The sequence below is a fragment of the Dacryopinax primogenitus genome (genome assembly GCF_000292625.1).
Source record: "Dacryopinax primogenitus strain DJM-731 SS1 chromosome Unknown DACRYscaffold_14, whole genome shotgun sequence".
NCBI classification, from domain to species: Eukaryota; Fungi; Basidiomycota; class Dacrymycetes; order Dacrymycetales; family Dacrymycetaceae; genus Dacryopinax; species Dacryopinax primogenitus.
In genome coordinates, this window is record NW_024467211.1 from 848,224 (window position 1) to 873,200 (window position 24,977).

The window sequence follows — 24,977 nt, forward strand, 5'->3', positions numbered from 1 at the left end:
GCTTCTAGTGGCTGTGATCTAATTCCCATTTTAGGACGCGCAAAAATCACTTTTGCCTCTCCTCCTCCCTCTCCTTCTCCCTCCTCTCCCCCCACCATGCCTCCCTCCGTCCTCCCTCAATTACTTCATGTACGAATACGACCACAACATGTAGCGTATGTTAGGAGAATACCACAGGGGGTCGCTTCCTTCTCTCGAGGATTTTCAGCCTCTCTCCGCTCTCTAGCGGAGGAGGAAGACGACTCCACTGACCTCTCCGAATCCCCACAAGATCCAGAAGCCGAGGCCGCCCAACTTGCAGAATCCGAATCCGCAGACTCCGATGCGCCCGCTCAAACACGCGCTTCATCTGCGAAGGAGACTTATAAGCAATGGTTGCGCGGAACAGGGGAGCGTTGGAGGCTCCCTCCGGAGCAAGGCACAAACTATTTGGGGATAGCGTTGACGACCGACGCACCGAACTACGGATGCGTACGTTCAAGTCTTTCTATGAACTTCGTCTGCACGTTTTTATTGGTCATTCACTGACTGAGATGTTTCTAGATCTTCCCCTCCAATCCTAGCTTCCGTCCTCCCATGCCGCTATCAAATGAAGACCGCAACACAATATATTGGGCGTACAAGGAGTCTCCCGATCCCCAAACAGTACGCACCCTAAGCCAAAAATATGCGATCAGCATCGATCGCGTCAATGCAGTCATCAAATTGAAACAGCATCAAGAAATTGTCCCGGTACGTCTTGCTCCTTTTTGCCTGTCCTTTCCGAGTGGCATATAGGATGAGTTACATCGATTAGTCTTTAAGACACCTACATGGTTAAAAATCGTTACATGCATGGCTTTCTGATCTTCTTCTCTCCTTCCGTCTGTACCCCAGCTAACGATTCTCCAGGTAAATATTTTCCCTGTACCAGTCCGCGTTCAGCACTTCTTGGGATGAGCAAAAAGACAGCATGTATTAGGAGACAACTCCATGGTCGAAATTTCTTTTCTTCACTTTCTGACTCTTCATCTCCGTCTCAGTGAACATAAGCTGACAACTTCTCCGTGCTCTGATGCTAACAGGAGGTGAGCACTCTTTACTCTTTTTCCCCTTTCGAACGATGAACCGTTATCATTCGCATTACCTTAAGATCCTTCGGGATGGGCTTAGAATCTATTAACTTTCTGACTCTTTTCCTTCCTCCCCCTTCTTCCACCTTGAATGCGCAATGCTGAACCCCAATCAGAATCAGCTCCAACACGCGCTCAGAGAAGGTATGGAGCGCTTCATGGGTATTCACTCGCGTCTCGTTCCAGAGGACAAGCTTTCCTTCCAAGCGCATAATGAAGGACCGAGGCGCAAGGAGCTGTATACTGTGGACGAGGAGGAGAAAAGGGCAAGAGACCGCATGGTCCCCGAGCAAGGAGCACGCAGGATCATCTGGGAGATGGTAGCTGAAGGTGATGTGCGTCGTTTTTTCTTCGGTTATTTTTCCAGCACCCTGATTCCCTTTAGCGACCGATCATCGCCCGAGAACTGGAAGAACAAGCCGAACGGCAACAACAACAGCTCGCCAAGTCCAGGCGAAAGCAGGAAGACCTCCCCACGGTTCACGTCCCTCCTGCCAAACCGGGTCGGCCGAGCTGGGCGTTCGTTGACGTTGGGGATAAGTTCAAGGACAGCAGGAGTAGGGAGGTTCAGGGCAGGGCGCTGAAGTGGAGAGGCGTCGTTAATCGGGTATGTTTGCTCTCTTCCTCTCTGGGTTGCGGACGCAGCTGATTCGGTGCAGCAACGCAGAGCCACGGGCATGAGGATGATATGATATTTGTGTATGTGTGCATCGGGAAGTCCCATGGGAGCCATGGGAGTAGCAATAGTGACACAATCGGAATCTAAACAATATACTAACACCTTGCTTATATTTGTCTCGCGAGCAGTGATAGGCCGGCGGACGGCGGAAGGCTGGGTGTGAGTGTCTCGGGTGTGGTGGAGATTGCGTGTTATGATCGATCAGTGCTCTTACTTGCAGTCACCCAGTGCAAGCGTTTCGGATGTGCAGACTTCATTCCGGGAATCCGCCGAGCAGCTTTTAGGGGCACTTTCCGCACTTAAATATTGCTCAAAGCTGCCTTCCTCGGGTCAGATGGTCCGACCTACCACGGGAGTATACCACCCGTCGAAGTCAATCTGAGGGTGGCCGATCAATGCAAAACTGTCTTGCACTTACAAGTGACTGGAAGCTACGGTCGTTTCCGCCGCTGTCTGTCCGCCCAGAGTACACGTACCGGTGACTGGCACTCGGAGCAAATTCATGTCACGTGCTCACGCTTGTTCGAGTGGGGAGGTCGAAGAGGTTCCAGTGAGCCTTGAACGCCTACTTTGTAGTCTCGAAACGTTTAAACTATGATTTATTGTATGATATGGGATATTGACAATTTGGGAGAATCAATAAGATGGAATGAAAAACCTTCATCGGTTTCTCGAAGAGCGCGTGAGAACCGCACGCCTATCGATGTGACTTTCAATTGCCTTCGACCAAACAATCTCTTGCCAAACAGGAACTGTTAGCAATAGCATTCTCACGTTCATGAATTTTGCGAGGCCCAGGTTCCACTTACTCGCTTCTGTAGTTGTCCTCAAGAAAATTGCGATGCTCCGTCCCGAGTCAAACAAAATGGGAACAGAAGAAAAAAACCAGCACGTGATGAGGCTACTGCTGCGGCCCCCGAAGCCTTTTCCTGAGCTCGGAGCCGAACGGAGTTATGGAGTTTTGCGAGGACCCCGGTCACTCGCCACTTTCTTTCGCATTTCTCATTCGTGCCATCGTGTGCTATTAGTGCTGCTTGTGCCCAAACGTCACGTATCTAACATAAACTGAATAGTGATGGGTAGGCACACATCTTATCGATTATATGATGACACTAACTAACAGCTATTCTCTAGATTATCAAAATCGTGTTGGCTCTAAGTTTGGAGGTGGTGGTGTCGCTGGAGCGAGTGAAGCGAACGTAGACCGCCGTGAGCGGCTGAGGAAATTGGCGCTTGAGACGATAGATCTGGCAAAGGCGTGTATTCCATCGCTGTTTACCGCAATATGGAAAGTGCTGACTACGTTCATATTGTGGGTGTATAGGATCCATATATTCTTCGTAATCATCTTGGGTCACTTGAATGCCGACTCTGCCTGACCCTGCACACCAACGAGGGTTCCTACCTCGCCCACACGCAGGGAAAGAAGCACCAAACCAACCTCGCCCGACGTGCTGCGCGTGATCTGAAAGATAGTCAGTTGTCTGTTGCCCCCTCTGGTCAGCAGGTGCAGAAGCGCATGTGGCTTAAGATAGGCCGCCCTGGTTACCGAGTCACCAAGGTACGCGAGCAGATCGACCCTGCAGACGCGTATGGTGCCGGAGGGCAGATACAGGGGAAGGAGGGCATGTTGGTCCAGATACATTTGCCGCAGATCAAGGAGGGCCAAGTGCCGAGAAAGAGATTTATGAGCGCTTGGGAGCAAAGGAAGGAGCCACCGAACAAGTCGTTCCAGTATCTCATTGTAAGTGGATGACTAAGTCGCAGGGAGAGTTGAGCTGATGTGGTGCAGGTCGCTGCGGAGCCGTACGAGACGATCGCCTTCCGGATACCAGCACGTGAAATAGAGGATGAGCATGATGATGTTACCGGATGGAACTGGTCACACTGGGATCCCGAGATCAAGCAGTTCAACTTCCAGTTCATGTTCAAGCAATGAGGTGGTGGTCTCTACGAGATATACTATGATGTACACTACACATGCTATGCCTTCGCGGCTAATGCAGCATTCATACTACGACGACCGTCAGTGACAGCACGTCGTTGCTTATGTAGAAAGACATACCTCATCCAAGTCTTTTCGACCAAACCTAACAGCTTGGCCATGTCACCGCTGAAGTCGTTCATCACGTCTTCTGGTGTCTTGGGAGCCTTGAAATTGACAATCCCTGCAGGACGATCAATGCGCGCATATACCGTCTTGTCAACAACCAGTCGGCAAAGCACGTCTTCGGTCTCTTGTGGGGTGAGGTCGAGCAGCTGCGTTAACCGCTTCAGATGTATGCGGGTATAGTACTTCGCAATGATGCGAATATTCTGCACGGCTTGAGAATAAACATCAGTGAATTGAATGTGAAAGCGTACATGTTCAATGACACGCTTGTGCAACTCCTTCCATCGCTTGTCGCCCTTCCCATCGTTGTTCTCTGGCGAAGATACCGGTGCAAAGGCGGCCGTCTTCCGCAGGGTCTCGCCATAGTAGTCGACGAGGTTCGGCCAACGCATGAGTTCGGGGGTGACAAAGGACTTGATCAATTGGCTATGACGGCTATAAGAAACGGGTCGTGCTTCTAAAGTAACGAACATGCCTTTGTAGTTGTAGTTTGGTCAATGCAGGGTCGATGTTGAGACGGTTGATCATGTCTGATTGTTCATTGTCGTGCGGGGCAAGGACGATGAAGTATGCGATGTTTTCCAATGCCTATCGAGCCAGAATTGGTTATATTTTGCTGCACCGACACACCCACTTACCAGACGTGACTTCTGCTCGTCAGCCTTGATACTTGGGGTGTCCCGAATGGCGTAGTAGTGCTTGCAGATCTCCAGGTACTCATCCAATTCTAAAGAATAGCGGATCATAAGATCGTAGAAACGGAGCTTCAGATCCTGTATGTGGTTAGCATATAATATACCTACAAAAACATGAAGGACGAACCTCGTTCTTCTCCTCTTTCAGGAAGGCCTGGTTGATCTTTCTGCTGCCAACTTTCACTCTACTCCAATCGCCTATCGCCGCCAGCAGCCTCATCTGCTCTAGGATGAAGTCCGTTTTTTCTCGTCGTTCCATGCTGGAGTACGTCTCCACCTGCAAGTCCGACAGCAGCTCCGACGCCTTCTCCAATGCTTCCTTGGTACCGAGAGTTTCCTCATGCCTTGCGAGGATGAGTGTCAAGCGCGCCCTGGGTGTCTCAAGGAATATGCGGCCCTCTGTCACTTCTCGCAGCATCTTTACGAACTCCAGCTTCGTCTCGCCCTCCATGTGGTCAAGCCACGGCATCGAGTCCTCCACCATACTCTGAATGACACCCTTGATTTGACCATGCTTTTTCGTAAGAGTTTGGAAGGTCGTATTCAGAAGCCCGTATTGCTTGGCTTCGTAGCAGATGCCAATGGCCCGGTTGGCCAGTGTACGGGTTGAGGGAATATCGGCAGCCTTGTACGATGTCAGTTGTGCCAACATAGATACATGCCACAATGCCCACATTCCGTGTCTGTTTTTCCAATACATAGATCCTGTCTAGCGCCTCTTGAATTGCACGGGCCTGAGAGGTGTATTAGGTGGGTGATCATGCACCGTGTGTGGCACTCCATACCTTGACTAATGCCTCAACCTCCGGCAACAACTCGTTAACCTCCTTCGTGTAATCTGCATTGCTCTCTCAGACACATCAATAGGTTCGTGAGGACTATACGTACCTCTTTCTTGCTTCTTAGGTTCAGACATTATGGTATGGTCAAGCGCCTATATGCTCTTTGTCGCCAGTTCGCGCGACGCGTAATGGACATTTTGTTTCCGTTCGGAACCTTTTGAGGGTAATCTTCGCGCAACAACTTGTTACCCCAGCCCTGCGCGATATCGATGCTTAATCTACTTCCTAGTGAGATATTGTTGGTCACTACTAAAACCCCTTGCACCTTGTATGGAAATGGCGAAGCGGGGTGATGAACATGAATGTTAAAATGGTTCCACTCTCACAAGTCCCTTCAGCTTCTCGCCTGGATATTGGAGCAGTCACATGGACCTCGAGCCATCCACGCAACTCAAACCCACTAAAGGGGGACGGCACGGAGCTTCCAGAACAGTTGGATCGAATTTCGAAGTTGTGATGTACTGAAGGAGTAGTCTATTCTGACAAAGATTTCCGCTCCATGCAGTTGAAGAATGGGGCTTGGGAAAGGTGTGTGAACACAACATCTTGCCCTGCGGAGTTAGAGCGCGCTTCGCATTTGGCAAGGCACATGGGGTGTGATATTCAACTATAATGGATTGCGGCGATGGGGCGTCTCGGCGCCGTGGGACGTAATACAGAGTTTGTCAGCTGCCTGACCCAAACAATCCTCGAGATACAAAACGCGGAATCCGCGGAATGTCAAAGGGAAAGTCTTTTGTTTGATCCTTGAGGTTGCTATCAAACAAGAAGAAGAAAAAAAGGTCCCGTGGGGGGGTATATAGGCCGAGTCTTGAACAGTCCACACGGAGGGCACTCGTTGATTCCCCAACCCTCCAGCACACGTAGCCTCTTAACACCATGGCCTCTCTAATCCAGCAATGGCCCGCTCCGCCCCTTTTTATGGTCTGCGCATGCGGCCTCTGGCCCGACTACGTTGAGGTGCAGCAGTGTCATCATCCTGCTCATCTCTATCGCGAGATACCGAACTTCTTCATACCTGCCCTACGAAATGCACCTGATGACGAGGTAATACACCATCTTCCGCCATGGGTCCGCCACACGAACCGAATCAAGCCCAATCTCAAGCTCAGCGAAGGCCATACATTCATTATCCTCGATGTTTATCGCACGCGTTTGCTCAACTGGGACTGGATTCCCCTCGCCCAGGAGCTCAAGACCGTCCTCAATGACTATCTGAGCAACACATACGTGGTATCCGATTCTTCTCCTATTCACGACGTCTACACTTCTTGTCTACACACGCCTTCTTCTTCCTCCAAGAGCGACGCAAGAGGGAACAAAATCGAGACATGTGAACATCGGTTTATGGTCGAGATATCTCTCGAAGCCGCACGCACTCTTGTAGAGGATATCAAAGCGCGCAAATCCATTGTTCAGCAGCCAGACCGTCGAAGCATCAACAGCAATGCGTCTGGGTGGACTTAGTGCGTCCGTTACTCTTATGCGTTGACATCTCGGCTAACTTTATCTTGCAGTAAGATTATTACCGCGGAAGACGACACTATCAACCGATACCCTCGCCTGAACACCTTGTCCTTTTCTCAGGCGAATGCGCTCTCGGTTGCGATAACAGGTGCCTCACCGTATACCTGGATCACAGACCGTGGCGATGCGGCGACAGCTGCACCTGCTGCCGGGAGGAGGAAACGTGCTCGCTCTGTGACACGGGACGCAGAGTCGGAGTCTGAAGCTGCGCCTGCAGCTAAACGTGTTGCAAGGGGCCTTAGCGCCATCCCGGAGGATGAAGAACCGACTGGCGTGCGCAGAAGCAAGCGTTTGGTGGAACAAGCTTCCCGTAGAGGGGAGGGAAGAGCAGCCTCCCTGAAACCGACATCCCTCTATGCCCCAGAACAAACCAATAATGTGGCCCAGCAGCTTCTTTCTTTACCGCCCGTGGTTACCTCGCTTCCGTCCTCGTCGTCTGGGTCGCCCGCGTTTTCTCGTGAGATCGACATCGATTCTGGCCCCTCGAATTCCAGCTGTTCGATGTCCCACAACAGTATGGTTTTGCACAGCAAATCACTCTCATCCTTCTCCGCAGGGATGCCCCTCTCGGCTCTTCGCCTCAGACAGCCGCCTCGCGGAAACTTTCCCACTCCAGGCGTCACTCCACTAGGACACCCTGCAGCGGGTCCCTTCCTCAACAGCTCGCCCATGAATACCAATACGAACATGCCTCAACTGAATATACCCCAAACCTCGATGCAGCCTGAATTGTCTAACCAAATGCCGAAGATGGATATGATGTCTCCCACTATGCAACAGCCTCCTGTCGATAACACATCCCGTATTGCTAACACCGCAATGACCGCCCCGAACTCGCTTTATACTAATGGACCTCAGCAAGAGCCCCAAGAACCTATCCGGGCGGCGTCCCAGTCTGCTTCATCAACATCATCTGTGGGGCCGGACGCTTCCCATCCGGACGAGAGCGCTCGTTCCCCAACACTGGTCTCTCCACCGCCCGAAAGGGGGTTCACTCATCCTGCGCCGACACCTGGTCCCGACATGTGGCGAGGAGCGTCCCATCCTGTTCCGGAAGTGCCATACGCGCGTGGTTTTACTCATCCTGGAATCTCTCCTCCACCTCATCCTGTCATACCTGGCTTCGAGCGTGGATTCACGCATTCTGCGCCTAGTCCGCCGCTCCGCATGCCCGCTGTTGCGGAGCATGACTTTGCCAATCCTGAACCTACCCCTCCTGCACAGTCTATACCGTCGATCGAACGTGAAGTGGACGCGAACCCGTCACCCTCGCCAGTGCCGACTGCACCTGTCCTCGCCCTCGTGCGGTCGCCGCCTCCTGTCCAACCAATGAACGCGCCGGTGGTGGCTCAACCGGAAGCAGCCCTAGTCCCGTCAAGGCCGTCTTCATCATTCGGACCTGCTGCTCCCTCCGCGGCCCCGGCCGAGACTGCTCTTACTGTGGCAAATCTGCCCAATGTGGGTACATCAACACTATCAGCACCGCCACCTCCTGTCACACACTTTGAGTTCACTGCTTTCGCCTCCCTCTCAATTGGAGAACCTGTATCGATGCGGTTCCAGACGCGAGTTGTACCTGGGCCTATTCCTCCTCCTGCTCCGGGAGCCTGGATATCCACCTTTAACGCGGGTTTGTTGGAGAATACTAACTTCGGAGTTAACCCCCTGGATGCGATTGGTACACCAGGCCCCACCCGTGGTACTGGCTCAGGCACGAACGCACGGGCAACTATGCCGGAAGCTCAGCCTCAGGCTACCCAGGAGGGAAAGAAGGCAGATCACAACCCCGGCACACCCAATGCGGCTCCGTCAATTCCCCCTGGTTACCACGCATACATACCGCCTCACACTATAGGTGGGGCAGGTGGTATACGGCAATGGGCACCACAGTTCTTCCCGCATCGTGACATGCCGCGGGTGCCAATGGCGCAGCAGTTTGCTATGCGCGGCCCGGACTGGTCATTCCGACCCGGTGCACCGAATTACAGTTGAGGATCTATCGGAGCGATCAACAGAGAAGGATCATATTTTGTGCTTGAATGCTGATGACTAGATAATGCGTAGTTCCCGTCTCCCCGTTTGTTCGTTGACAACATAAGCACCCCATGCCCAATAAAAATGTCATGCATATGAATCTGACTTCTCGGCCCACCACAACTTAGATCATGAGGGTTCAGTGATAGAAACTTCATCCGAGACACCGGGTCGCGTTGTTTGGATACCTGCAACCCTGCGACCATGTTCAGGAAGCAAACAATTCACCAAAATAAGCAGGAATGAGCCGCCACAAGCCAATGTCTCGAGAGAGTATTCGGCCCGGGCCTGATAAGGAAAAGGAGAGCCAGAAACCTTACAGCGACCTACGATCTAACCAAAACATGGCTTACACTCTTGGCATTATGCATTCCGACACCATCTCTGACGACACAGACGTGTATTTACCTTGAGGTTCATACTGGATTAATAACCACAGGCGAGTACAAATATGGCAATACTACATGCAAACCGGATCTCATACGATAACACCCCCAAGCACGACGACGACAATGTCTGCCCCAACCCCAACCCACCCTGCTAATTCATCTCACCAACAACCGGTGCAGCCCCAACCCCCGATGCATGTAACTCAGCCCACTTATTTTAGCCAGCAAATTCTTCCTCCATTGCATCCACCTTATCCAACTCCTCACTTCGCACCGATCATGAACCCCGGCCCGCTGGTTTACCATGGACAACATCATATGCCGATCCCCCATCGACACATGATCCTATTACACGCCCAGCGTTATGCCAAGGATGTCAAACGTAAGGCACTTGATATGGCCCAGGCGACGGAGTACTTCCACTTATTGGGTCAAGCGGTCTTCAGCGCGCAAGGCAGACGAACACCCATCGCTCGAATGCCGGTAGAGGTACTGGCTCAAATTTTCAACTGGGCGAAGGATGAGCTCCCCAACGAGTACGCGTTTCAGTTCACCATCGCAAGGGTGTGCAAACATTGGCGCCGGATCGTTTTCAGCGCGCCCTCCATGTGGTCGGACTACGATATCTGGAACGACATCACACTGATGGAGGCGAATCGTTTCATCATGATGTACTCCAAGGCAACACGACTGAACATCTCAATCGAAGGCGTCTGGTGCCACGACGCCAGCAATATATCGGCCGACGAGATGTTCAAATTTCTCAAGCGATGGCAGCACAGAATCGAGAAGCTGAACTTCCAGGGCTGCTCCCATATCATTAAGGAGTCGTTCATGAACGTTTTCCAGGAAAACTTGAGAATCCGGGACATGTCCCTCCGGATCGCTGCGTGCGGTGTAAAACACCTCGAAATGGCAGACGGGCCTATACCGAGGCTGGAAACTTCCTTAGAACGCCTGTTCATCGACTTGGAGAATCCTCGAATAGTGCAAATCAACGCACCGGCTCTCAAGAAGTTGATCATCAATGCACGCCGGTCAAGCATAGAAGATATATTTCAGACCATCAGAGAATGTGGGCATATAGAGGAACTCACCCTGACATTCAGTGACGACGTTCACTGGTCATACGAAACAGATATGGAGAGCAAGTGGCTTGAGCTCCCTAACCTGCGGAATCTGCGGCTCCAGGACCTGCCGGTGCTTGTCTGGGAGAAGATGAGGGTGCTATGGACACCAAGATTGGATATTTTGACGATTATCGGCGATCAACGCAACGGCTACGCGCCGGATCCGAGGTTCCATGTCCCTTTCCTCTTCCTGCTGCAGCACAATCGCACCCTCCGAGAGGTGCTCTTTGATATCGACAACATCGACCTGATGCCGTTGGTGGAACGAATGACGGACACGAACAAATATTCAATGTTGCCTAATCTGGAGATGTTCGGAGTGCGTTCGCGGCGGACCGGACCAGTGAACTATCGTTCGCACTGGGCTGGCCCCATGGTCGACACGGTGTTTGATCCGGTATTATGCCCCGTCATTCGAGACTTCGCCAGGGCGCGTGCAGCAGGACCTCCATGCTTTGGCCGCTTGAAGGAACTCTCGTTGTTCCCTCGTCCAGGGGCGCGGCAGATGCCTGACATGTTGACACTGCCGGGGGTGAAGCTCGACTTCACTCCTGCCACATACAAGCGCGTGTCTTACCACGACCTGTAAGGCAATGCTACGTGCACATGCAGCTCTAGATACTTAGAATAATGGTATTCTCATTCCCATAGTTGACGAGACCACTGGTATGGATACGGGCCATAGGGCTTGTTGCTGCTGAAACTCACTCTAGACCACGAGCCTGGTGCCGCCAGATAACTTTATACCGATGTAGCATGCCATATTGATAAATCAGATAAAAAGATATTGTAGAGTATCAATGCTGTGAGAACACGCAACTCGTACGAGGTCGTCGTCCAGATGATAACGATGCGGGCCCTTGCATCCGCCACCGCCACTTTGTGGTTTCGAGGTCGTCCCAAACAACTCTGGGCACGACGCTCACACACGTCAAACACCTTCTTCACTGTCAGCGACCATGTCGCGCCAGGGCCCATTTCCGACCCAGCGAAGCCGTCAGCCACCAGATCAGTCCTACAATTATGGAGGAGGTGGCAGCTTATCAACGCCGCCATTGAACGTCAGCCGAAACGTCAGAGATGTCCAACAATCCGGGAGAGGGGCATCGCCCCTGCCCGCATCTTCATCAGCCCCCATGCGCCCTGCACGATCGAACTTGCGCGAGCGTCTAAACTCGTCAGACTCTGTGCCGTCAGCTAATCAATGGCGCCCGGCCCATCAGCCAAGCGACAGCTATGCCTCGGCACGCTTTGCACCTTCCGATGAGGAGCAAGGACTCATTTACGACGAACCTCAACCTCAACCGGAGGCGGAGACACCGAAGGCACTTGGTGCTGTCATTGCTGCTTTTCAGAACGCGGGCGAGACTAGGCGTAAAATGACGAACGGAAGTGCAGGATCGGAGGTGAATGGCCGGTCAAAACGGAGGGAAGGAATCGATCGATCTCGAACTCAGGACAGGGAAAGGCGAACGAATGGAAAGGGCCCTACAAATGAGTTAGATGCGATGTTGGACAAGATTAAAGACAAGTGGGGTGTTCTTGCTGACGAAGATGTGTGTGTGCTTTTTTTTGCTGCGAGATTCTTGTTAACAGTTCGTCTAGTTCAATCCTGTCGAAGTTGCGCTCTCTCTGCTGGATAATTCATCGGTAGGGCGTGATATTGATTCTTTTCGACGAACGAAACTGGCGCTCGAACGCGCTCTCAAAGCCACAGTCGATAGTACGGAGCCTGCACATGGACTGTGCGCAATTACCTGATCATTTTGTTTAGAGCATTATCAGTCCTTCGCCGCGTCTCTCCCCCACCATGCTGCACTCTTAACTTCCCTCTCCTCTACTCAAGACCAAATTCAAGATGCTAAGACGCGTCTGACCGAAGTTCGAGAAGCACTCGGCAGTAAGCGCGCAGATCTTGTCCAGCTTTGGAGTCGGAATCAGGCGCTAGATGAGATGATGAAGCTGCTCGATGAAATGTATGTCGTACATGCTGTTGTTTCCGAGGGCATATCTGAATGGCTGTTTAGTGACAGACTCAAGAGTATACCGGATCAACTGGAGAGCTTGATGACAGAAAAGCGAATCCTACAGGCCGCTGTCTTGCTCGTCAAGAATCTCAAGACTATCAACAAGCCAGATATGCTGGAGGTAGGAGCTGTGGCAGACCTGCGAAGCTACCTCAGCAGCCAGGAGACTGTGCGTTCGAGGGTCTGACCTGGTGGTGACTGTTCTGATCAAGTTTTAGGCTCTGCGTGACATTCTCATCGAGGAATTGCACAACCACCTATATTTGAAGTCTTTTTGGTGCGAGTCACGTTGGTCTGCGTACACACCCGGCCAGGAATCCTGTATGCACTCGTTCCCTGCCATGTCTATCACCTAACGTTTGACAGTGCCGATTCAAGAAGCGCCACAAACTTCATCTCAACCCCAGGCGATACCCAATGCGCAAACTCCTTCAACTCCTGTTCGACCCCCGACCAAGCTTGCCCGCTTCCTTACAGACCTTGCCGTCCGCCCAACTATCGACCCATTACTTGATATCATCCCCTCTCCTCTTTATTCCTCTCCCCTCATGACTGCATTTACCTCATCTGGCAACTTCCCAGATGACGTCCAATCTGGCCCAGCGCCATCCAAAAATCCAGAAAGCGACTCTTTCATGTACATGGAGACTGTGCTTGAATCGCTCGCTGTTCTCGGTCAGCTGGGATACAGCCTCGACGTCGTCGCTCAGCGACTTCCTGCCGAAATACATCTGTTGATCGAAACAACTATTGACGAAGTCACAGAGCGTCAGGAGTCTCAGCGCCGACAATCGACTTTCACGCCGTCCTCACGTTTATCGCTATCAAACGTTAGCAGCCCATTGTCGAATGTCGTCATCAAAGTGACTAACCTTGGCCGGCTGAGGTCGCCGGAATTGGAGGGGATGGAGAAAGAAACCGAGCGGGAAGTGCTGAGGGATTTGTTTTGGACATTGTACTCCAAGCTGGACGCTGTTCTGCAGGGATTGCGGGTGGTATTTGAGGTCACAGGGAGAATCAGTTCTGTGAGTCGTCTTCCTACCATCCCATCAATCACCGACTCATTTTTGTCAGCGACGTGAGTTTAAGGACAGCTCTGGTGCTCGTCCTGGTACACTCTTCCCCCTAGGAGAGTTGTATCAACCTTTGCTATCAGAGGTGCGCACCTTCCGTTCAGTACCTAATACGCTTTAACATGCTTTGAAGGTCCAAATGTTATTGCGCGATCAATTGACGGATGAGGACCGTGCTGCTTCGGTCGTCAACCCGATCGCTTCCATCAGCGAGGCGCTGCAAGGTCGAACATCTCGAGATCGTACCAAACATTCGTTCCGCTTCACCGAATCGGACGTAAAACTCTCTGTCCGTGTGCTGAAGAAACACGAAGAAGAGCTCAACCGCGTGCTGAAGGACAACGTCCCAGGTCTTGTGCAGTCAAATGCGGATAGCGTGACTGCCCTTTCACGGGCGGCCAAAGATGATCGGTTCGCAGCGACGGAGAAGCACCGGCTTCTCATTCGCCCGAGTGCCTTTCATGTGAGCGTGTTGTTCCATCCGACCCAGGCTTTCCTGCATCGGATTGGGGAAATTCTTCCATCCTCTGTCTACGACTCCTTCAAAGACGACAATGCGCTTCTAGACGACTTTGTTCTGCATGTATACCTGCCGCAGCTTGAAGACAAGGTATCCAATTTGGTACATTCGGCCATATCTGGCCCAGATGCGTTCGAGGAAGATCCCACGTCTTTGCGTATATCTCCGAAACCCTTGGTGAAGGTTCGTTGCTTCGTTGTTCTATTGATTTATCATTGCTCATCTATGTACATAGGCCTGTACCCAGCTGATGGCGGTTATCAATTCCCTCTGTGCAATGCTTCAATCCACCAACTTCCATCGAGAAAACTATAGCCGATTGATCCTGTCGGTGGTCATTCATTTCTACCAACGATTCAATATGCGATTCCAGGCATTGGTGGCGCGCAACTCTATTGGGCTCGTGCCTGACGTTGTACCAGACGCGATGCTGCATATCTCCGCTCGATGGGCTCAGAAGCCTGAGGTTTCTGCGTGTTTGTCCGAGCTGTACGCAACCCCTGTATGTCTCATCTTTCAAACGTTCCCGATAACATGGCTAATGTTGTCGCAGGACACCGATACCATAAAGAAGCAGACCGTGTGTCAACAAGAGACGCGCATTGAGCTGAGCTTCCTCAACAACGAGGAAATCACTCGAGATCACCTCATACCCTTGCGCAACCTGGCTGAGCTCTGTCGCTTACACTACAGCTTGACATGGTTCATCCACCAGTTATCAACGTTGCGTGTCTTGGCTGAAGACCCGATATCGCCACAATCCGCCGCTGATCCGCTCTCTAAATTCTTCTCACCAGCAAAGCCGACCTTCAAGCCTAAGCAGGGCTTGTCTGGTCAGCATTCAATAGAGAATGAGAACCTGAGCTTGCCGCTTACCAAGGCGATGGCATTGTAAGTGATCACACGGTGTCTTTCAGCGGTGTGGCTGATGACGTAAATAGACGATTCGACGCCCTATTGAAAACATATGACCTGCTCGCTGAGGTCATACTCTTCTCTACGCGCATAGATATCCGTTGTCGAACCATACACTACCTCAATCTCGCCATACGAACAGTGAGTAGCCATATCTGTGTTCACGGGCTGCAGCTCATATGTCCAGAACGATTTCCTCATCGATCAAGCGCCACTTGAGCCCGACGTCCAAGTCGTAGAACTCAACGCAGACATGGGCAAAATCGACGATTTCGCGGCCAGTACGCTGCCCGAGCGTGAGCGGCGATTTTTATTCGAGGGTCTTGGCTCGTTGATGGACCAATTGCTCGTTTCGGGGGGCCGATACATCAACTTGATGAACAGTCATGGCCTGGAGAGGGTATTGCGGAACCTTCTTGCGCTTGAGCAGAACCTTAAGACAATGACGGGCGATGAGGCCCGTGATGCGGATCTTAGCAGGGCGAGGAGATACTGGGCAATGTTTGCGGGTGGTCCGAAGGTCCGTCGCTCTCTGCTAATTTCTGCTGCATCATTTGCTCAATCATCAACAGGAGATGCTTGAGCGTGCAAAAGTTGGCCCACCTCAGTTTTCATTCGACGAATACAGAGCCATGCTCACGCTGCAGTGCGGTGTTGAGCAGCTCAAGGAAAACCCGGGGTCTGCCGGGCAACCGGAACAGGACAGCGCAAGGAGTAGCATGACGGAAAACGCGGACCGTCGTGCTTATAACGAGTTCTTAATCGACCTGCATGCGCTTGCTATTGAGGATTGGTGATTTACATCAGGATATGCGCTAATTAAGAAGGCTAGGATTGTAGGATATTTTACCTGTACGCACTTGCACGATAGATATCTGAAGCGGTTAGATACCCTGTGGAATGACCATATCCCTGTTACTCGTGATCATCTTCTTAAGTAAGAAGGCCGAATAACAGCCGAAACTCTCGATTCTTTTGGAGCTGCTCTTTGAATGTAATTATTACTCCTTCTCTCCTTCTATTAGCTCATCTTCAAGAACTCTGACACTAGTGCTAACGTGTCCGAATGATGACACAAGCTTTCCCGGCATTGAATTCAGTCCACCGCCTTTGTCCCTTGCTGAGTCTTCCTCGCGACTACTTTTCGTATTGATTAGGCATCAGCCAAATGAATAACCTAGACCGTATTCTATTCTACGCTTCCGTGGTGATGTACTTGTCCCGATCGTTCATACTCAAGGCGCAGCAATCGGTGTGCTCCCTGATTTTGTCGCTCCGGTTGTTCGGCTATGAGTTTTTCTAAGGCGGTTGCTCATTCTCTTGATACTCTAGTGTTCGAGGTGCACCAGGAGATGGTATTGCTGTGATTGAAGGCAAGCCATCCTAAACGCTCAATGGGCCGCGAATTGCACGCTCCCTCCTACCAGTGTCCTACTCGCGACCGCATCACATCCGCATAAGGTCAAGAACTCAGGAGGCGCCTTCTCCCATGCGATGTAGTGGGTCGACTGCGACGCGCATGTGAAGATCAGGCGCAATCTAGAAGACCGCACGGTCACAAGTACTCAAAGTTTCGACGCTAACCTAAGTATAACGTGCAGTGTTGGGGAGGAGCTATAAGATCAGTGGACTTTCCCTGAAGCCTATCGACGTCCATCTTTATTTTCTCCCACCAGCTCTGGTTCATCGTGGGAAGTGAGACATCGACCTCGCACAACTCAACAACATGAAACAACAGGACAAGAAGCGTAGGATTGGTCTACCGGCCACAGCCATCCAAGAGTCATATGGTGCGCCGCCCTGTTCACTTGTAGCTCCTGCCTGATCGTTCCCTGTATTGCATAGACTGTGTCGTCATTGGCAGCGGTTATGGGGGTGGAATCGCTGCATCCCGAATGTCGCGTGCGGGGAAACGCGTCGCGTTACTCGAGAAAGGCTAGCGCCTTCTGTCCTTCCTTCAACACTTCAACTGATTGTTCTACTAGGTGAAGAGCGCTGGCCTGGCGAGTATCCTACTTCGCTGGTCGCGTGTGCTCCCGAGCTCGCCATCCATAACCGGGACAGCAACACCATTGGAAAGCGAAACGGTCTATACCAAGTTCACCTGGGCAAGAACCAGAACGTGGTCGTTGCGAATGGACTGGGGGGCACGAGTCTGCTGAATGCGAATGTAGCGCTGAGGGCGGATAGGAGGACGTTGGCACTGGACGTGTGGCCCAAGGAGCTGAGGGAGAATACGTCGGTTCTCGACGCGTGTGCGTACTTTGATTGTGGATTTGAGGAGGATGCTGATAATATAGCAGATTATAAGAGAGCGGAGGAGATGCTCGAGCCGGTTCCTTACCCCGAGGATGCACCTGAACTCCCAAAGCTCAAGCTGCTGGAGCAGCAAGCCTCACTTCTTGGACCCGAATACTCGCATCGGTTCTATCGTCCGCCCATTAGTGAGTACTGCCGTCTGTCCGCTCCGCCAGAAATGAGCTGACGGCACCCAGCGGTGACTTTCGAGGATCGTGTGAACGCGGCTGGGGTCAGCCAGCAGGCGTCGACCCTAACTGGCAATGACACCACGGGCATTAATGATGGTTCGAAGAACACGACTCTCGTCAACTACGTTTCAGATGCTTGGAGTGAGTTGTCCATCCACGCGTCGACGATGTTGCTGAGAAGAGTATAGATCACGGATGCGAGATTTTCTGTGAGACGGAGGCGCGTTATATCCTCTTCTCGGCTCCCTTGAAGAAGTGAGCCCAGCTATTATTTCTACATCCGCAGTCCACTGATATATATCCGAAGATGGGTGGTCTTCTATATCGCTTTAGCCTTTGGACGTGGGAGCTTCTCCTCAGAACTAAATAGCGCCTTGCAGTTTGTTCTATGCGATCAAGTGTTCTTGGGTGCAGGGACGCGTAAGTCTTGATGAAGTCACGCAGACCCAGCTGCTGAGCCATAACAGTGGGCACGAACGAGATCCTCTTGCGTAGTCAGTCGATGGGGCTGCAGGTCAGTCCAAGATTGGGCACGAACTTCAGTGGAAATGGCGATGTGCGTTACTTCTTGCCAATTCTGATTGTCGACACTGACCGTCAGTCAGATTCTTTCCTTCGGCTACAATACCGATCCTGAATGCAACGCCATCGGCATGCCTAGCGATATAAGCCCCTCAAAGTTCGCGAATGGACCTGTCGGCCCCTGCATAACGGGTGTGATCGACATGCGAGACGAGCAAGTCGCCCAAAACGTCCTCGACGGATATGTCATCGAAGAGGGTGTCGTACCGCATGCCCTGTCACAACTATTGGGAACTATGCTAGCTGTCACTTCGGGCAAAGTATTTCCAGAGCTCTCAGTGACAGACATGCTGGGCCATGCTGCGAGGCAGGCAGTCACCAAAGCGTTCGGTCCGTATACCGGGGCGCTCCACCACACTCAGACATATGTAGGTTATCTACAATCGCATTGCCATACCTCTCACATGTGATATGTAGCTCGTTATGTCACATGACGACGGACAGGGAGATCTCACCCTTGAAAATGACAACCTGAACGTCATGTTTGCTGATGTTGGCCGGGAGAAGCACATCCAGATTCTCAACGACACACTTGCGAAAGCGACTACGGATGTTAAGGGCACCTATGTGCCCGGACCGTTCTACACGCCTCTTTTTGACACCGTGAGCAATCATTTAGTTCATTTCCGCTGCCAGTGCTGACCAAGCTGATTGAAATAGTCACTCGTCAGCGTCCATCCTGTTGGTGGCGCCGTTATGGGTGATTCCGGCGATGTGGGCGTTACAAACCATAGGGGTCAAGTCTTCAAGGCCAAAGGAAGGGAAGTGCATCCTGGGCTCTACGTCACCGATGCAGCTGTGATCCCCACTCCCCTGGGCGTCAACCCATTCTTGACCATCTCGTATGTGACAGCTTCTGCACCGCATACGCAAAGACTCATCGAACGCAGAGCACTTGCAGAACGTATCGTTGAACTTGCAGCAGCCGATGTGGGCGCAAAGATCAACTTGTCCCCTGTATTCACCCCAATCAACTTCGATCGGCCAAAACATCACTTCATCAGTCATTGTGTGGGTGTCAAAGATGGACGGCAGGTCGAAGGGGGCATCAGCTTCAGTGAGGTGATGGAGGGCTATTTCTCAACTGTGATCAAGGACGACATAAGTCTGGCCGACTATCAAAATGCCGCATCACAAGCAAAATCATCGGATTCCAGGATGCGATTCATGTTATCTGTGATTACCTACGATATGAATGCGCTGATTGATGTTAGTTTTCTCGTTCAGATTGAGCATTGCTGAGATCTTTCTAGCTGAACTGTGACGAGGCTGACATCATGGGCACCGTGTCCTGTCGCGCTTGTGGGTATTCATACTTGTAGCGAGATACGGTCTGATACTGTTTCGCAGTGTCTGCACATGCAATGAGCGTTCTTTCCGGCCGTTTTCGACTGTTCACTGCAGATCCAGTTCGCACAGATACGCAAAACTTGGTCTACGAGCTTGACCTGGTGTCTGTCGAGAGCCGAACGTACACGCTGACGGGATTCAAAGTTGTTGACAACAGCTCGAAGCTGAACCCTGCCAGGCTGTGGGAACAGACGACAACGCTATACGTAAAGGTTGAGAGAACTTTCAAGGCCACTGGCTCTGGCGTAAACGGCGTCCTCACTGGCAGCACCCAGGCTACCCCCCAAAAACATCTCGTCGGCCTCGGTGTGCTGGTGCGTGCTTACAATGTCTTCAACCACTCGGACGGCTCAATGTTCGACTAGACCATGTCGATAGCCGATTTCACTAAGGAATTGGCGTCCTTCAGGAGCTATGGCAGCCAGGCTGGCCTTGGATTCTGGGCAACTGTGGATTTCACAAGTTATTTTGCGTAAGAACCTGATTGTGTCACCACTGAATATATGTGACTGATGTGCACGTCCCAGGAAAAATCTCTTCGCCCACTTTGCCCCAAATTTGTCCCAGTTACAGTACCCTGAAGATGCCCACGAGTTCCATGTGTATCGCAAGACTCGTCCTGTCGAACAGTCTTGGATGCTCTCGGTTCCGGCACATGTACCGCCCCAATCTGGCGATCAAGATATCCAGATTGAGCTTGTCCGTTGGAACGGTGGGGGGAAAGGACCTATCCTCCTGATACCAGGAGCTGCGGTGACCCATCATGTGAGACGATAAAACTCTTGTGTTCATCTCAGCTGACCGATTACAAAGATATTCAGCACACAGATGATTGACGACAATTTTGTCGACTGGATTCTGGCGCGGGGCTATGACGTCTTCGCACTCAACCATCGCCTTTCTCCCAATATTCCGGCCAGTCACACGCAATTTTCAGTCGATGATCTGCGCATCGACGTCGCATATGCTATCAAGCGCATTCGTGAGCTTACAAGCGTCGAAAAATTAAGTGTTATCTCTCAGTGAGTGCTGCCCTTACTTGGTTAACATTCTTGCTGACATCCAACAGCTGTGTTGGGTCGGTGGCTCTGACGATGGCCATGCTGGACGGTCTTGCGGAAGGTGTCGGAGCCGCGTTGTGTTCGCAAGTCAGCATGCATCCCGTAGGAGGTTTTGGTAAGCATGTTTGGTAGGCGCTCTTACACACACTCATTTTGCTGTAGTCAACAACATCAAATCCACTCTCCATGCATCTGAAATATGGCGGTATGGTGAGAATATTGCACGTCAGGCGGACGAAGGGTGACCGAGGTTTAACACAGGTTTTGGAGAGAGCTTCTTCGACAGTAGAGCGAGTCGTACAGAAACACTGTTCGATAGAGTGCTCGACCAAATCCTTCGTTTCTATCCCACCATTCCCAAGGAAGTTTGCTCAAATGCAAGCTGTCACCGACAGTCTTTCTTATTTGGACGATTGTGGTCTCATGGCAATTTGGACCCCGTAAGAACCTATTAGACCTCTCGGATAGCCTGGTTTGAATGTTTCCACAGAACCTGCACGCAAATATCGACAAGATGGTCGGTGGTGCGACAATGACCGCGATGGCTCAGCTGTCAATGATGAGCCACAACAAAAAGATAAGCAACCGGAATGGAAAGAACGTCTACGTCACAGAGGAGAACATCAAGTATGTCATCCTCGTTTGACCGGGGGCGCGGCTGATCATCCATAGGGAGCGCTTCAACCTGCCGATCACCTTCATCCATGGTGAAGAAAACGTTGTCTTTATTCGTACGCCCACCTGTTTGCATTGCTTTGGGGACCCACTGAAGCCATAACTAGCTGAAGGGACGAAGATGACGTATGACCTGGTTCGATCCATCAATCGACCGGATTACTACGCTCGATATACATTCCCCGAAATGGGACATCTTGATACATGGTTAGGACAGGGTTCGGCAAAGCATGTTTTCCCAGTTGTCTTGAATCATCTGGAGGAGGCGGAGATGAAGTACGGGGTTGGATACGCGGGCACCAAGAGGTGAGGGGTCATTTGAAAGAGAAACGCTATTCGTAGTTATCTTGATTTCATTCCAGATTACATATGCTCCCCTGTAACTCGTGGTCACTAATCATGAATACATATGAACACCCGCAATACAGGCGACCTTGGTCGTGGGCACCGTACCGTTCTATTGCTTGCTGTCCCATATCTCGCCGCTCCCAAGAGCCTCTTTCAATTTGAAGAGATCCTGTGAGTTCTGCTCTCCAAGCCACTCTGGTTCTAGGCGATCGATATTATCTTCGATCTCGTAGAACCTGCTTCCACTGATGAATAGCGCCTTGCCGTTGAACGGTTTCGCCGCGCCCGGGCGGCCATCCCCGTTATTGGCAGTCGCGGCCGTTGCGATACCCATGGCGACATCGGAGGCGTCGTTGGCCGGCAATGCGGCCTTATTCCAGATATCTTCGATAGCATCCACCATGCCCGTTTCTGCCGGTCCATGAGCTTGAACCCATGAGAGGAGGGGCAAGACGCACTAGTCATCGAAGGACATATGACATTAACCGATATACCCCACTGCGGCGCCGCCACGCTCCTCAAGCATCTCATCAACCCGTACACACCATGCTTGCTGGCAACATACACCCACACCCCAGGGTTTCCCCTGAAGCCCCCCATACTGGATAGAAGCACCAGTGTACCCCCTCCGGTCTGGCGCATGAAACCCACACCGAGCCTGGCAGTGTATATGACAGCTTTGAGGTTGACGTCAAGTACCGCCATGGAGGGGGGCTGGCTCAGGTCCTCGGTGAGACCAAATATATTCCCTTGTTCTATGATGCCAGCATTCGCGATCACGACATCCACCTTGCCCCACGCCGCCAGCGCGGTCCGGAAAAGAGCGTACTGCTCCCCATAGTCCGTCACGTCAGCCTTGACGAATATGGCCTTTTCTGGGCCTAGTTCACTCGCGAGAGCTTCACCATGCGTTGCATCGAGGTCACAGAAGATAACCTTCGCACCGAGGGAAGTTAACAGGCGAACAGTGGCCGCGCCTATGCCGTTCGCCCCGCCGGTGAGGACAGCGACCTTGCCGTTAAGCGTGGCGAGGAGGGAGGGAGAGGGGATGATTTCTGCCATCTTTAGCTTTTGGGGGTGAGCTAAGGAAGAGGACCGCCCTGTTTATAGAGCATGAGCGACCCTCCGCAGCACCTTGGGCTTGCCGCCCAAATATCTTTACTAATGTCAGTTTGTTTTTAAGATAGTAATAACCGGACGACTTGCCTAGCTGGGTGGTATTCTGGTATTGTTAAGTTCGGTTCACCTGCCAGAGCTTCGCCGTGCGCGGAATCGAGGTCGCAGAGAAGGATCGTGGCCGGGAGGGAGGTTACATTGGATCACAGTAGACGGCCCGATCCGGTTCGCCTTGCCGAGACGAGTTTCCCGTTAAGCGTGGCGAGGAGGAAGGGGGAGGAAGGGGGGCATTCGTCATCTGGGGATGGGGACGGGGCTGTTGGAGGTGAATGAAGGACAAGGACCGCAGTGTTTATACAGTACGGAAGGAGGGTGCCGCCCGTACCGCGTTGATAATGCAGATCTATTTTGAGGTGGATTAGCTGGCCGGCTTGTCTACCTGGGCGTATGTGGGCGTTATTCTCGGCGCTGTTAACTTCAATTAGGTCTGCGTCTTCTCCTCTGTCTTCGTACCTCTTCAGGTTCCCATTCGCGGTGACGGTGTGTTGGCAGCATGCTGTCAGACAAGCTTGGCAAACAACTCCGACTTGTTAAGTTTAGCTTTGTCCTCCATAGTGGGATTCTCCCCAGTGTCCCCCTCACAGTTAGATCAGTTTTACTGACAGCTAGTTTGCCTTTCCCAAAGGAATAGCGAGAAGGGAGGAGAGCAGGAGAGCGCGAACCCAGCCTGAGTGATCAAGTCTAGAGTGCCTTCATCTAGCTCAAGGTGCAAAGAAGAGAGCCTCATCCATCAGGAGCACGTTCAGGGATATCGATCGATCACATATCAGATCCTGACGTCACCCCGAGGTATAAGTAGCCCGTGAAGAAACGATGATGGTCATAGTATCGTCCAATCTTGATTTGATTTCACAGTACATATGTCCCACCGTACATGTACATGTACATATATCTGTAATTCGTCACGAATCGATATCATGACTCCGTATGAACACCCACAAGATGACAGATCCGGTGCATGCCGGTAAAAGACCGAGGACATCTACTGCTTGCTAGTCCATCCATCCCCGCTCCCCAGAACCTCCTGTCCCTTGAACAGGTCCCTCGAGTTCTGCGCACCAAGCCACTCGGGTTCCAAACGATCGATGTTATCCTCTATCTCGTAGAACCTGCCTCCGCTGATAAAGAGCGCTTTCCCGTTGAAGGGCGTCGCGGCACCGGGATGGCGGGACTTGGGGTCGTTGTTCGCTGTCGCGGCGGTTGCGATGCACATGGCGATATCGGAGGGCTCGTTCGTGGGTAAGCTGGCTTTGTCCCAGAGGGTTTCGATACCCTCTACCATGACCGTTTCTGCTTCCCTGTGAGCACCCGTGCGCAAGAGAAAGCGAGAAGCGAGAAGGGAAGACGGGAACGGGAAAGGGGAAATGGGAATGGGAACGTACTGGTCATCCATGGACAGATAGCGTTGACCGACACGCCCCACTGAGGCCCCGACACGCTCCTCAAGCACCTCATCAACCCATAGACCCCATGCTTGCTAGCCCCATACACCCACAGCCCCGGGCTCTCCTTAAACCCCGCCACGCTAGAGACGAGGACCAACGCCCCCCCTCCCGAGGGGCGCATGAACCCCACTCCCAAGCGGGCAGTATAGATAACAGCTTTGAGGTTGACGTCGATTACCCCCATAGAGGGGGGAAGGCTCAGGTCCTCGGACAAGCCGAAGATGTCACCGAGTTCTGTTAGACCGGCGTTGGCGACTACGACGTCTATTCTGCCCCACGTTTCCAGGGCAGTGCGGAACAGCTCATACTGCTGCTCGTAGTCCGTCACGTCCAGCTTAAGGAACCTCGTTTTCTCCCGCCCGAGCTCCGCTGCAAGGGCTTCTCCATGCTGTGAGTCCAGGTCGCAGAACATGACACGAGCGCCGAGGGAGGTGAACAGCCTTACGGTGGAGGCGCCGATCCCGTTCGCCCCGCCGGTGAGGACGGCGACTTTCCCGTTGAGCGTGGAGAGGAGAGGGGGGGAGGGGGTGATTTCTGTCATCGGTGACCTAGGCCTGGAGGGGATGAGAGAGGGAGGGGTGGGAAGGCGCACGTACCGGTACCGTTCATGGTACTTGTACTTGTAGTGTTCTTCCAACTATTAATTGGGGTGAATGGGCTAAGGGTCAGAGCGAGCGGTTCATCGTTGAACCGTCCATATCCCCGTGATACGCAACCCGCAATACGAGAGTCCACAGTAGCTAGTCCTTGGCACAAGCAAGATCATGAACATCCTGGCAGTAATGTACTAGTACA

General features: G+C 52.1%; 8 protein-coding genes across 8 annotated transcripts; 5 read left to right on the top strand and 3 right to left on the bottom strand.

Annotated features, from left to right (window-relative positions):
* The first annotated feature begins 92 nt into the window (after positions 1-92).
* On the top strand, positions 93-1,880 carry DACRYDRAFT_23591 (uncharacterized protein). The gene is made up of 5 exons (XM_040773299.1): positions 93-471; positions 544-732; positions 1,226-1,447; positions 1,498-1,719; positions 1,772-1,880. The coding sequence occupies exons 1-5, from the start codon at positions 97-99 to the stop codon at positions 1,802-1,804; spliced, it is 1,041 nt and encodes a 346-aa protein (XP_040626977.1). The 5' UTR covers positions 93-96; the 3' UTR covers positions 1,805-1,880.
* Positions 1,881-2,802: 922 nt separating this feature from the next.
* Positions 2,803-5,515, bottom strand: DACRYDRAFT_101139 (uncharacterized protein; the record flags this gene model as incomplete). The annotated part of the gene is made up of 12 exons (XM_040767525.1): positions 2,803-2,870; positions 2,926-3,045; positions 3,114-3,535; positions 3,584-3,805; positions 3,857-4,107; positions 4,156-4,330; positions 4,380-4,492; positions 4,543-4,677; positions 4,727-5,224; positions 5,274-5,333; positions 5,385-5,437; positions 5,488-5,515. 9 exons carry the CDS (start codon positions 5,513-5,515, stop codon positions 3,775-3,777), a joined length of 1,344 nt encoding a protein of 447 aa, XP_040626978.1. The 3' UTR covers positions 2,803-2,870; positions 2,926-3,045; positions 3,114-3,535; positions 3,584-3,774.
* An 805-nt stretch (positions 5,516-6,320) lies between these two features.
* On the top strand, positions 6,321-8,960 carry DACRYDRAFT_117670 (uncharacterized protein; the record flags this gene model as incomplete). Its single annotated transcript, XM_040770430.1, has 2 exons — positions 6,321-6,907; positions 6,959-8,960. The coding sequence occupies 2 exons, from the start codon at positions 6,321-6,323 to the stop codon at positions 8,958-8,960; spliced, it is 2,589 nt and encodes an 862-aa protein (XP_040626979.1).
* Positions 8,961-9,514: 554 nt separating this feature from the next.
* Positions 9,515-11,110, top strand: DACRYDRAFT_17128 (uncharacterized protein; the record flags this gene model as incomplete). Its single annotated transcript, XM_040771257.1, has 1 exon — positions 9,515-11,110. One exon carries the CDS (start codon positions 9,515-9,517, stop codon positions 11,108-11,110), a length of 1,596 nt encoding a protein of 531 aa, XP_040626980.1.
* Positions 11,111-11,480: 370 nt separating this feature from the next.
* On the top strand, positions 11,481-15,933 carry DACRYDRAFT_117671 (uncharacterized protein; the record flags this gene model as incomplete). Its single annotated transcript, XM_040770431.1, has 13 exons — positions 11,481-12,077; positions 12,127-12,244; positions 12,296-12,497; positions 12,549-12,717; positions 12,767-12,869; positions 12,915-13,573; positions 13,623-13,706; positions 13,755-14,324; positions 14,377-14,643; positions 14,695-15,032; positions 15,083-15,197; positions 15,244-15,576; positions 15,629-15,933. 13 exons carry the CDS (start codon positions 11,481-11,483, stop codon positions 15,851-15,853), a joined length of 3,780 nt encoding a protein of 1,259 aa, XP_040626981.1. The 3' UTR covers positions 15,854-15,933.
* Positions 15,934-16,375: 442 nt separating this feature from the next.
* On the top strand, positions 16,376-21,631 carry DACRYDRAFT_23593 (FAD/NADP-binding domain-containing protein). Its single transcript, XM_040773300.1, has 24 exons — positions 16,376-16,677; positions 16,730-16,846; positions 16,902-16,991; positions 17,042-17,311; positions 17,360-17,500; positions 17,552-17,686; positions 17,734-17,800; positions 17,853-17,965; positions 18,013-18,101; positions 18,151-18,495; positions 18,545-18,730; positions 18,788-18,969; positions 19,018-19,336; positions 19,381-19,429; positions 19,478-19,791; positions 19,843-19,949; positions 20,005-20,242; positions 20,291-20,499; positions 20,547-20,653; positions 20,701-20,748; positions 20,800-20,978; positions 21,029-21,165; positions 21,211-21,269; positions 21,321-21,631. The coding sequence occupies exons 2-24, from the start codon at positions 16,783-16,785 to the stop codon at positions 21,521-21,523; spliced, it is 3,651 nt and encodes a 1,216-aa protein (XP_040626982.1). The 5' UTR covers positions 16,376-16,677; positions 16,730-16,782; the 3' UTR covers positions 21,524-21,631.
* Positions 21,632-21,670: 39 nt separating this feature from the next.
* Positions 21,671-22,623, bottom strand: DACRYDRAFT_109508 (3-hydroxyacyl-CoA dehydrogenase; the record flags this gene model as incomplete). The annotated part of the gene is made up of 2 exons (XM_040768890.1): positions 21,671-21,972; positions 22,020-22,623. The coding sequence occupies 2 exons, from the start codon at positions 22,621-22,623 to the stop codon at positions 21,671-21,673; spliced, it is 906 nt and encodes a 301-aa protein (XP_040626983.1).
* A 1,096-nt stretch (positions 22,624-23,719) lies between these two features.
* Positions 23,720-24,723, bottom strand: DACRYDRAFT_81761 (NADP-binding protein; the record flags this gene model as incomplete). Its single annotated transcript, XM_040776527.1, has 2 exons — positions 23,720-24,030; positions 24,120-24,723. 2 exons carry the CDS (start codon positions 24,721-24,723, stop codon positions 23,720-23,722), a joined length of 915 nt encoding a protein of 304 aa, XP_040626984.1.
* Between the last annotated feature and the right edge of the window lie 254 nt (positions 24,724-24,977).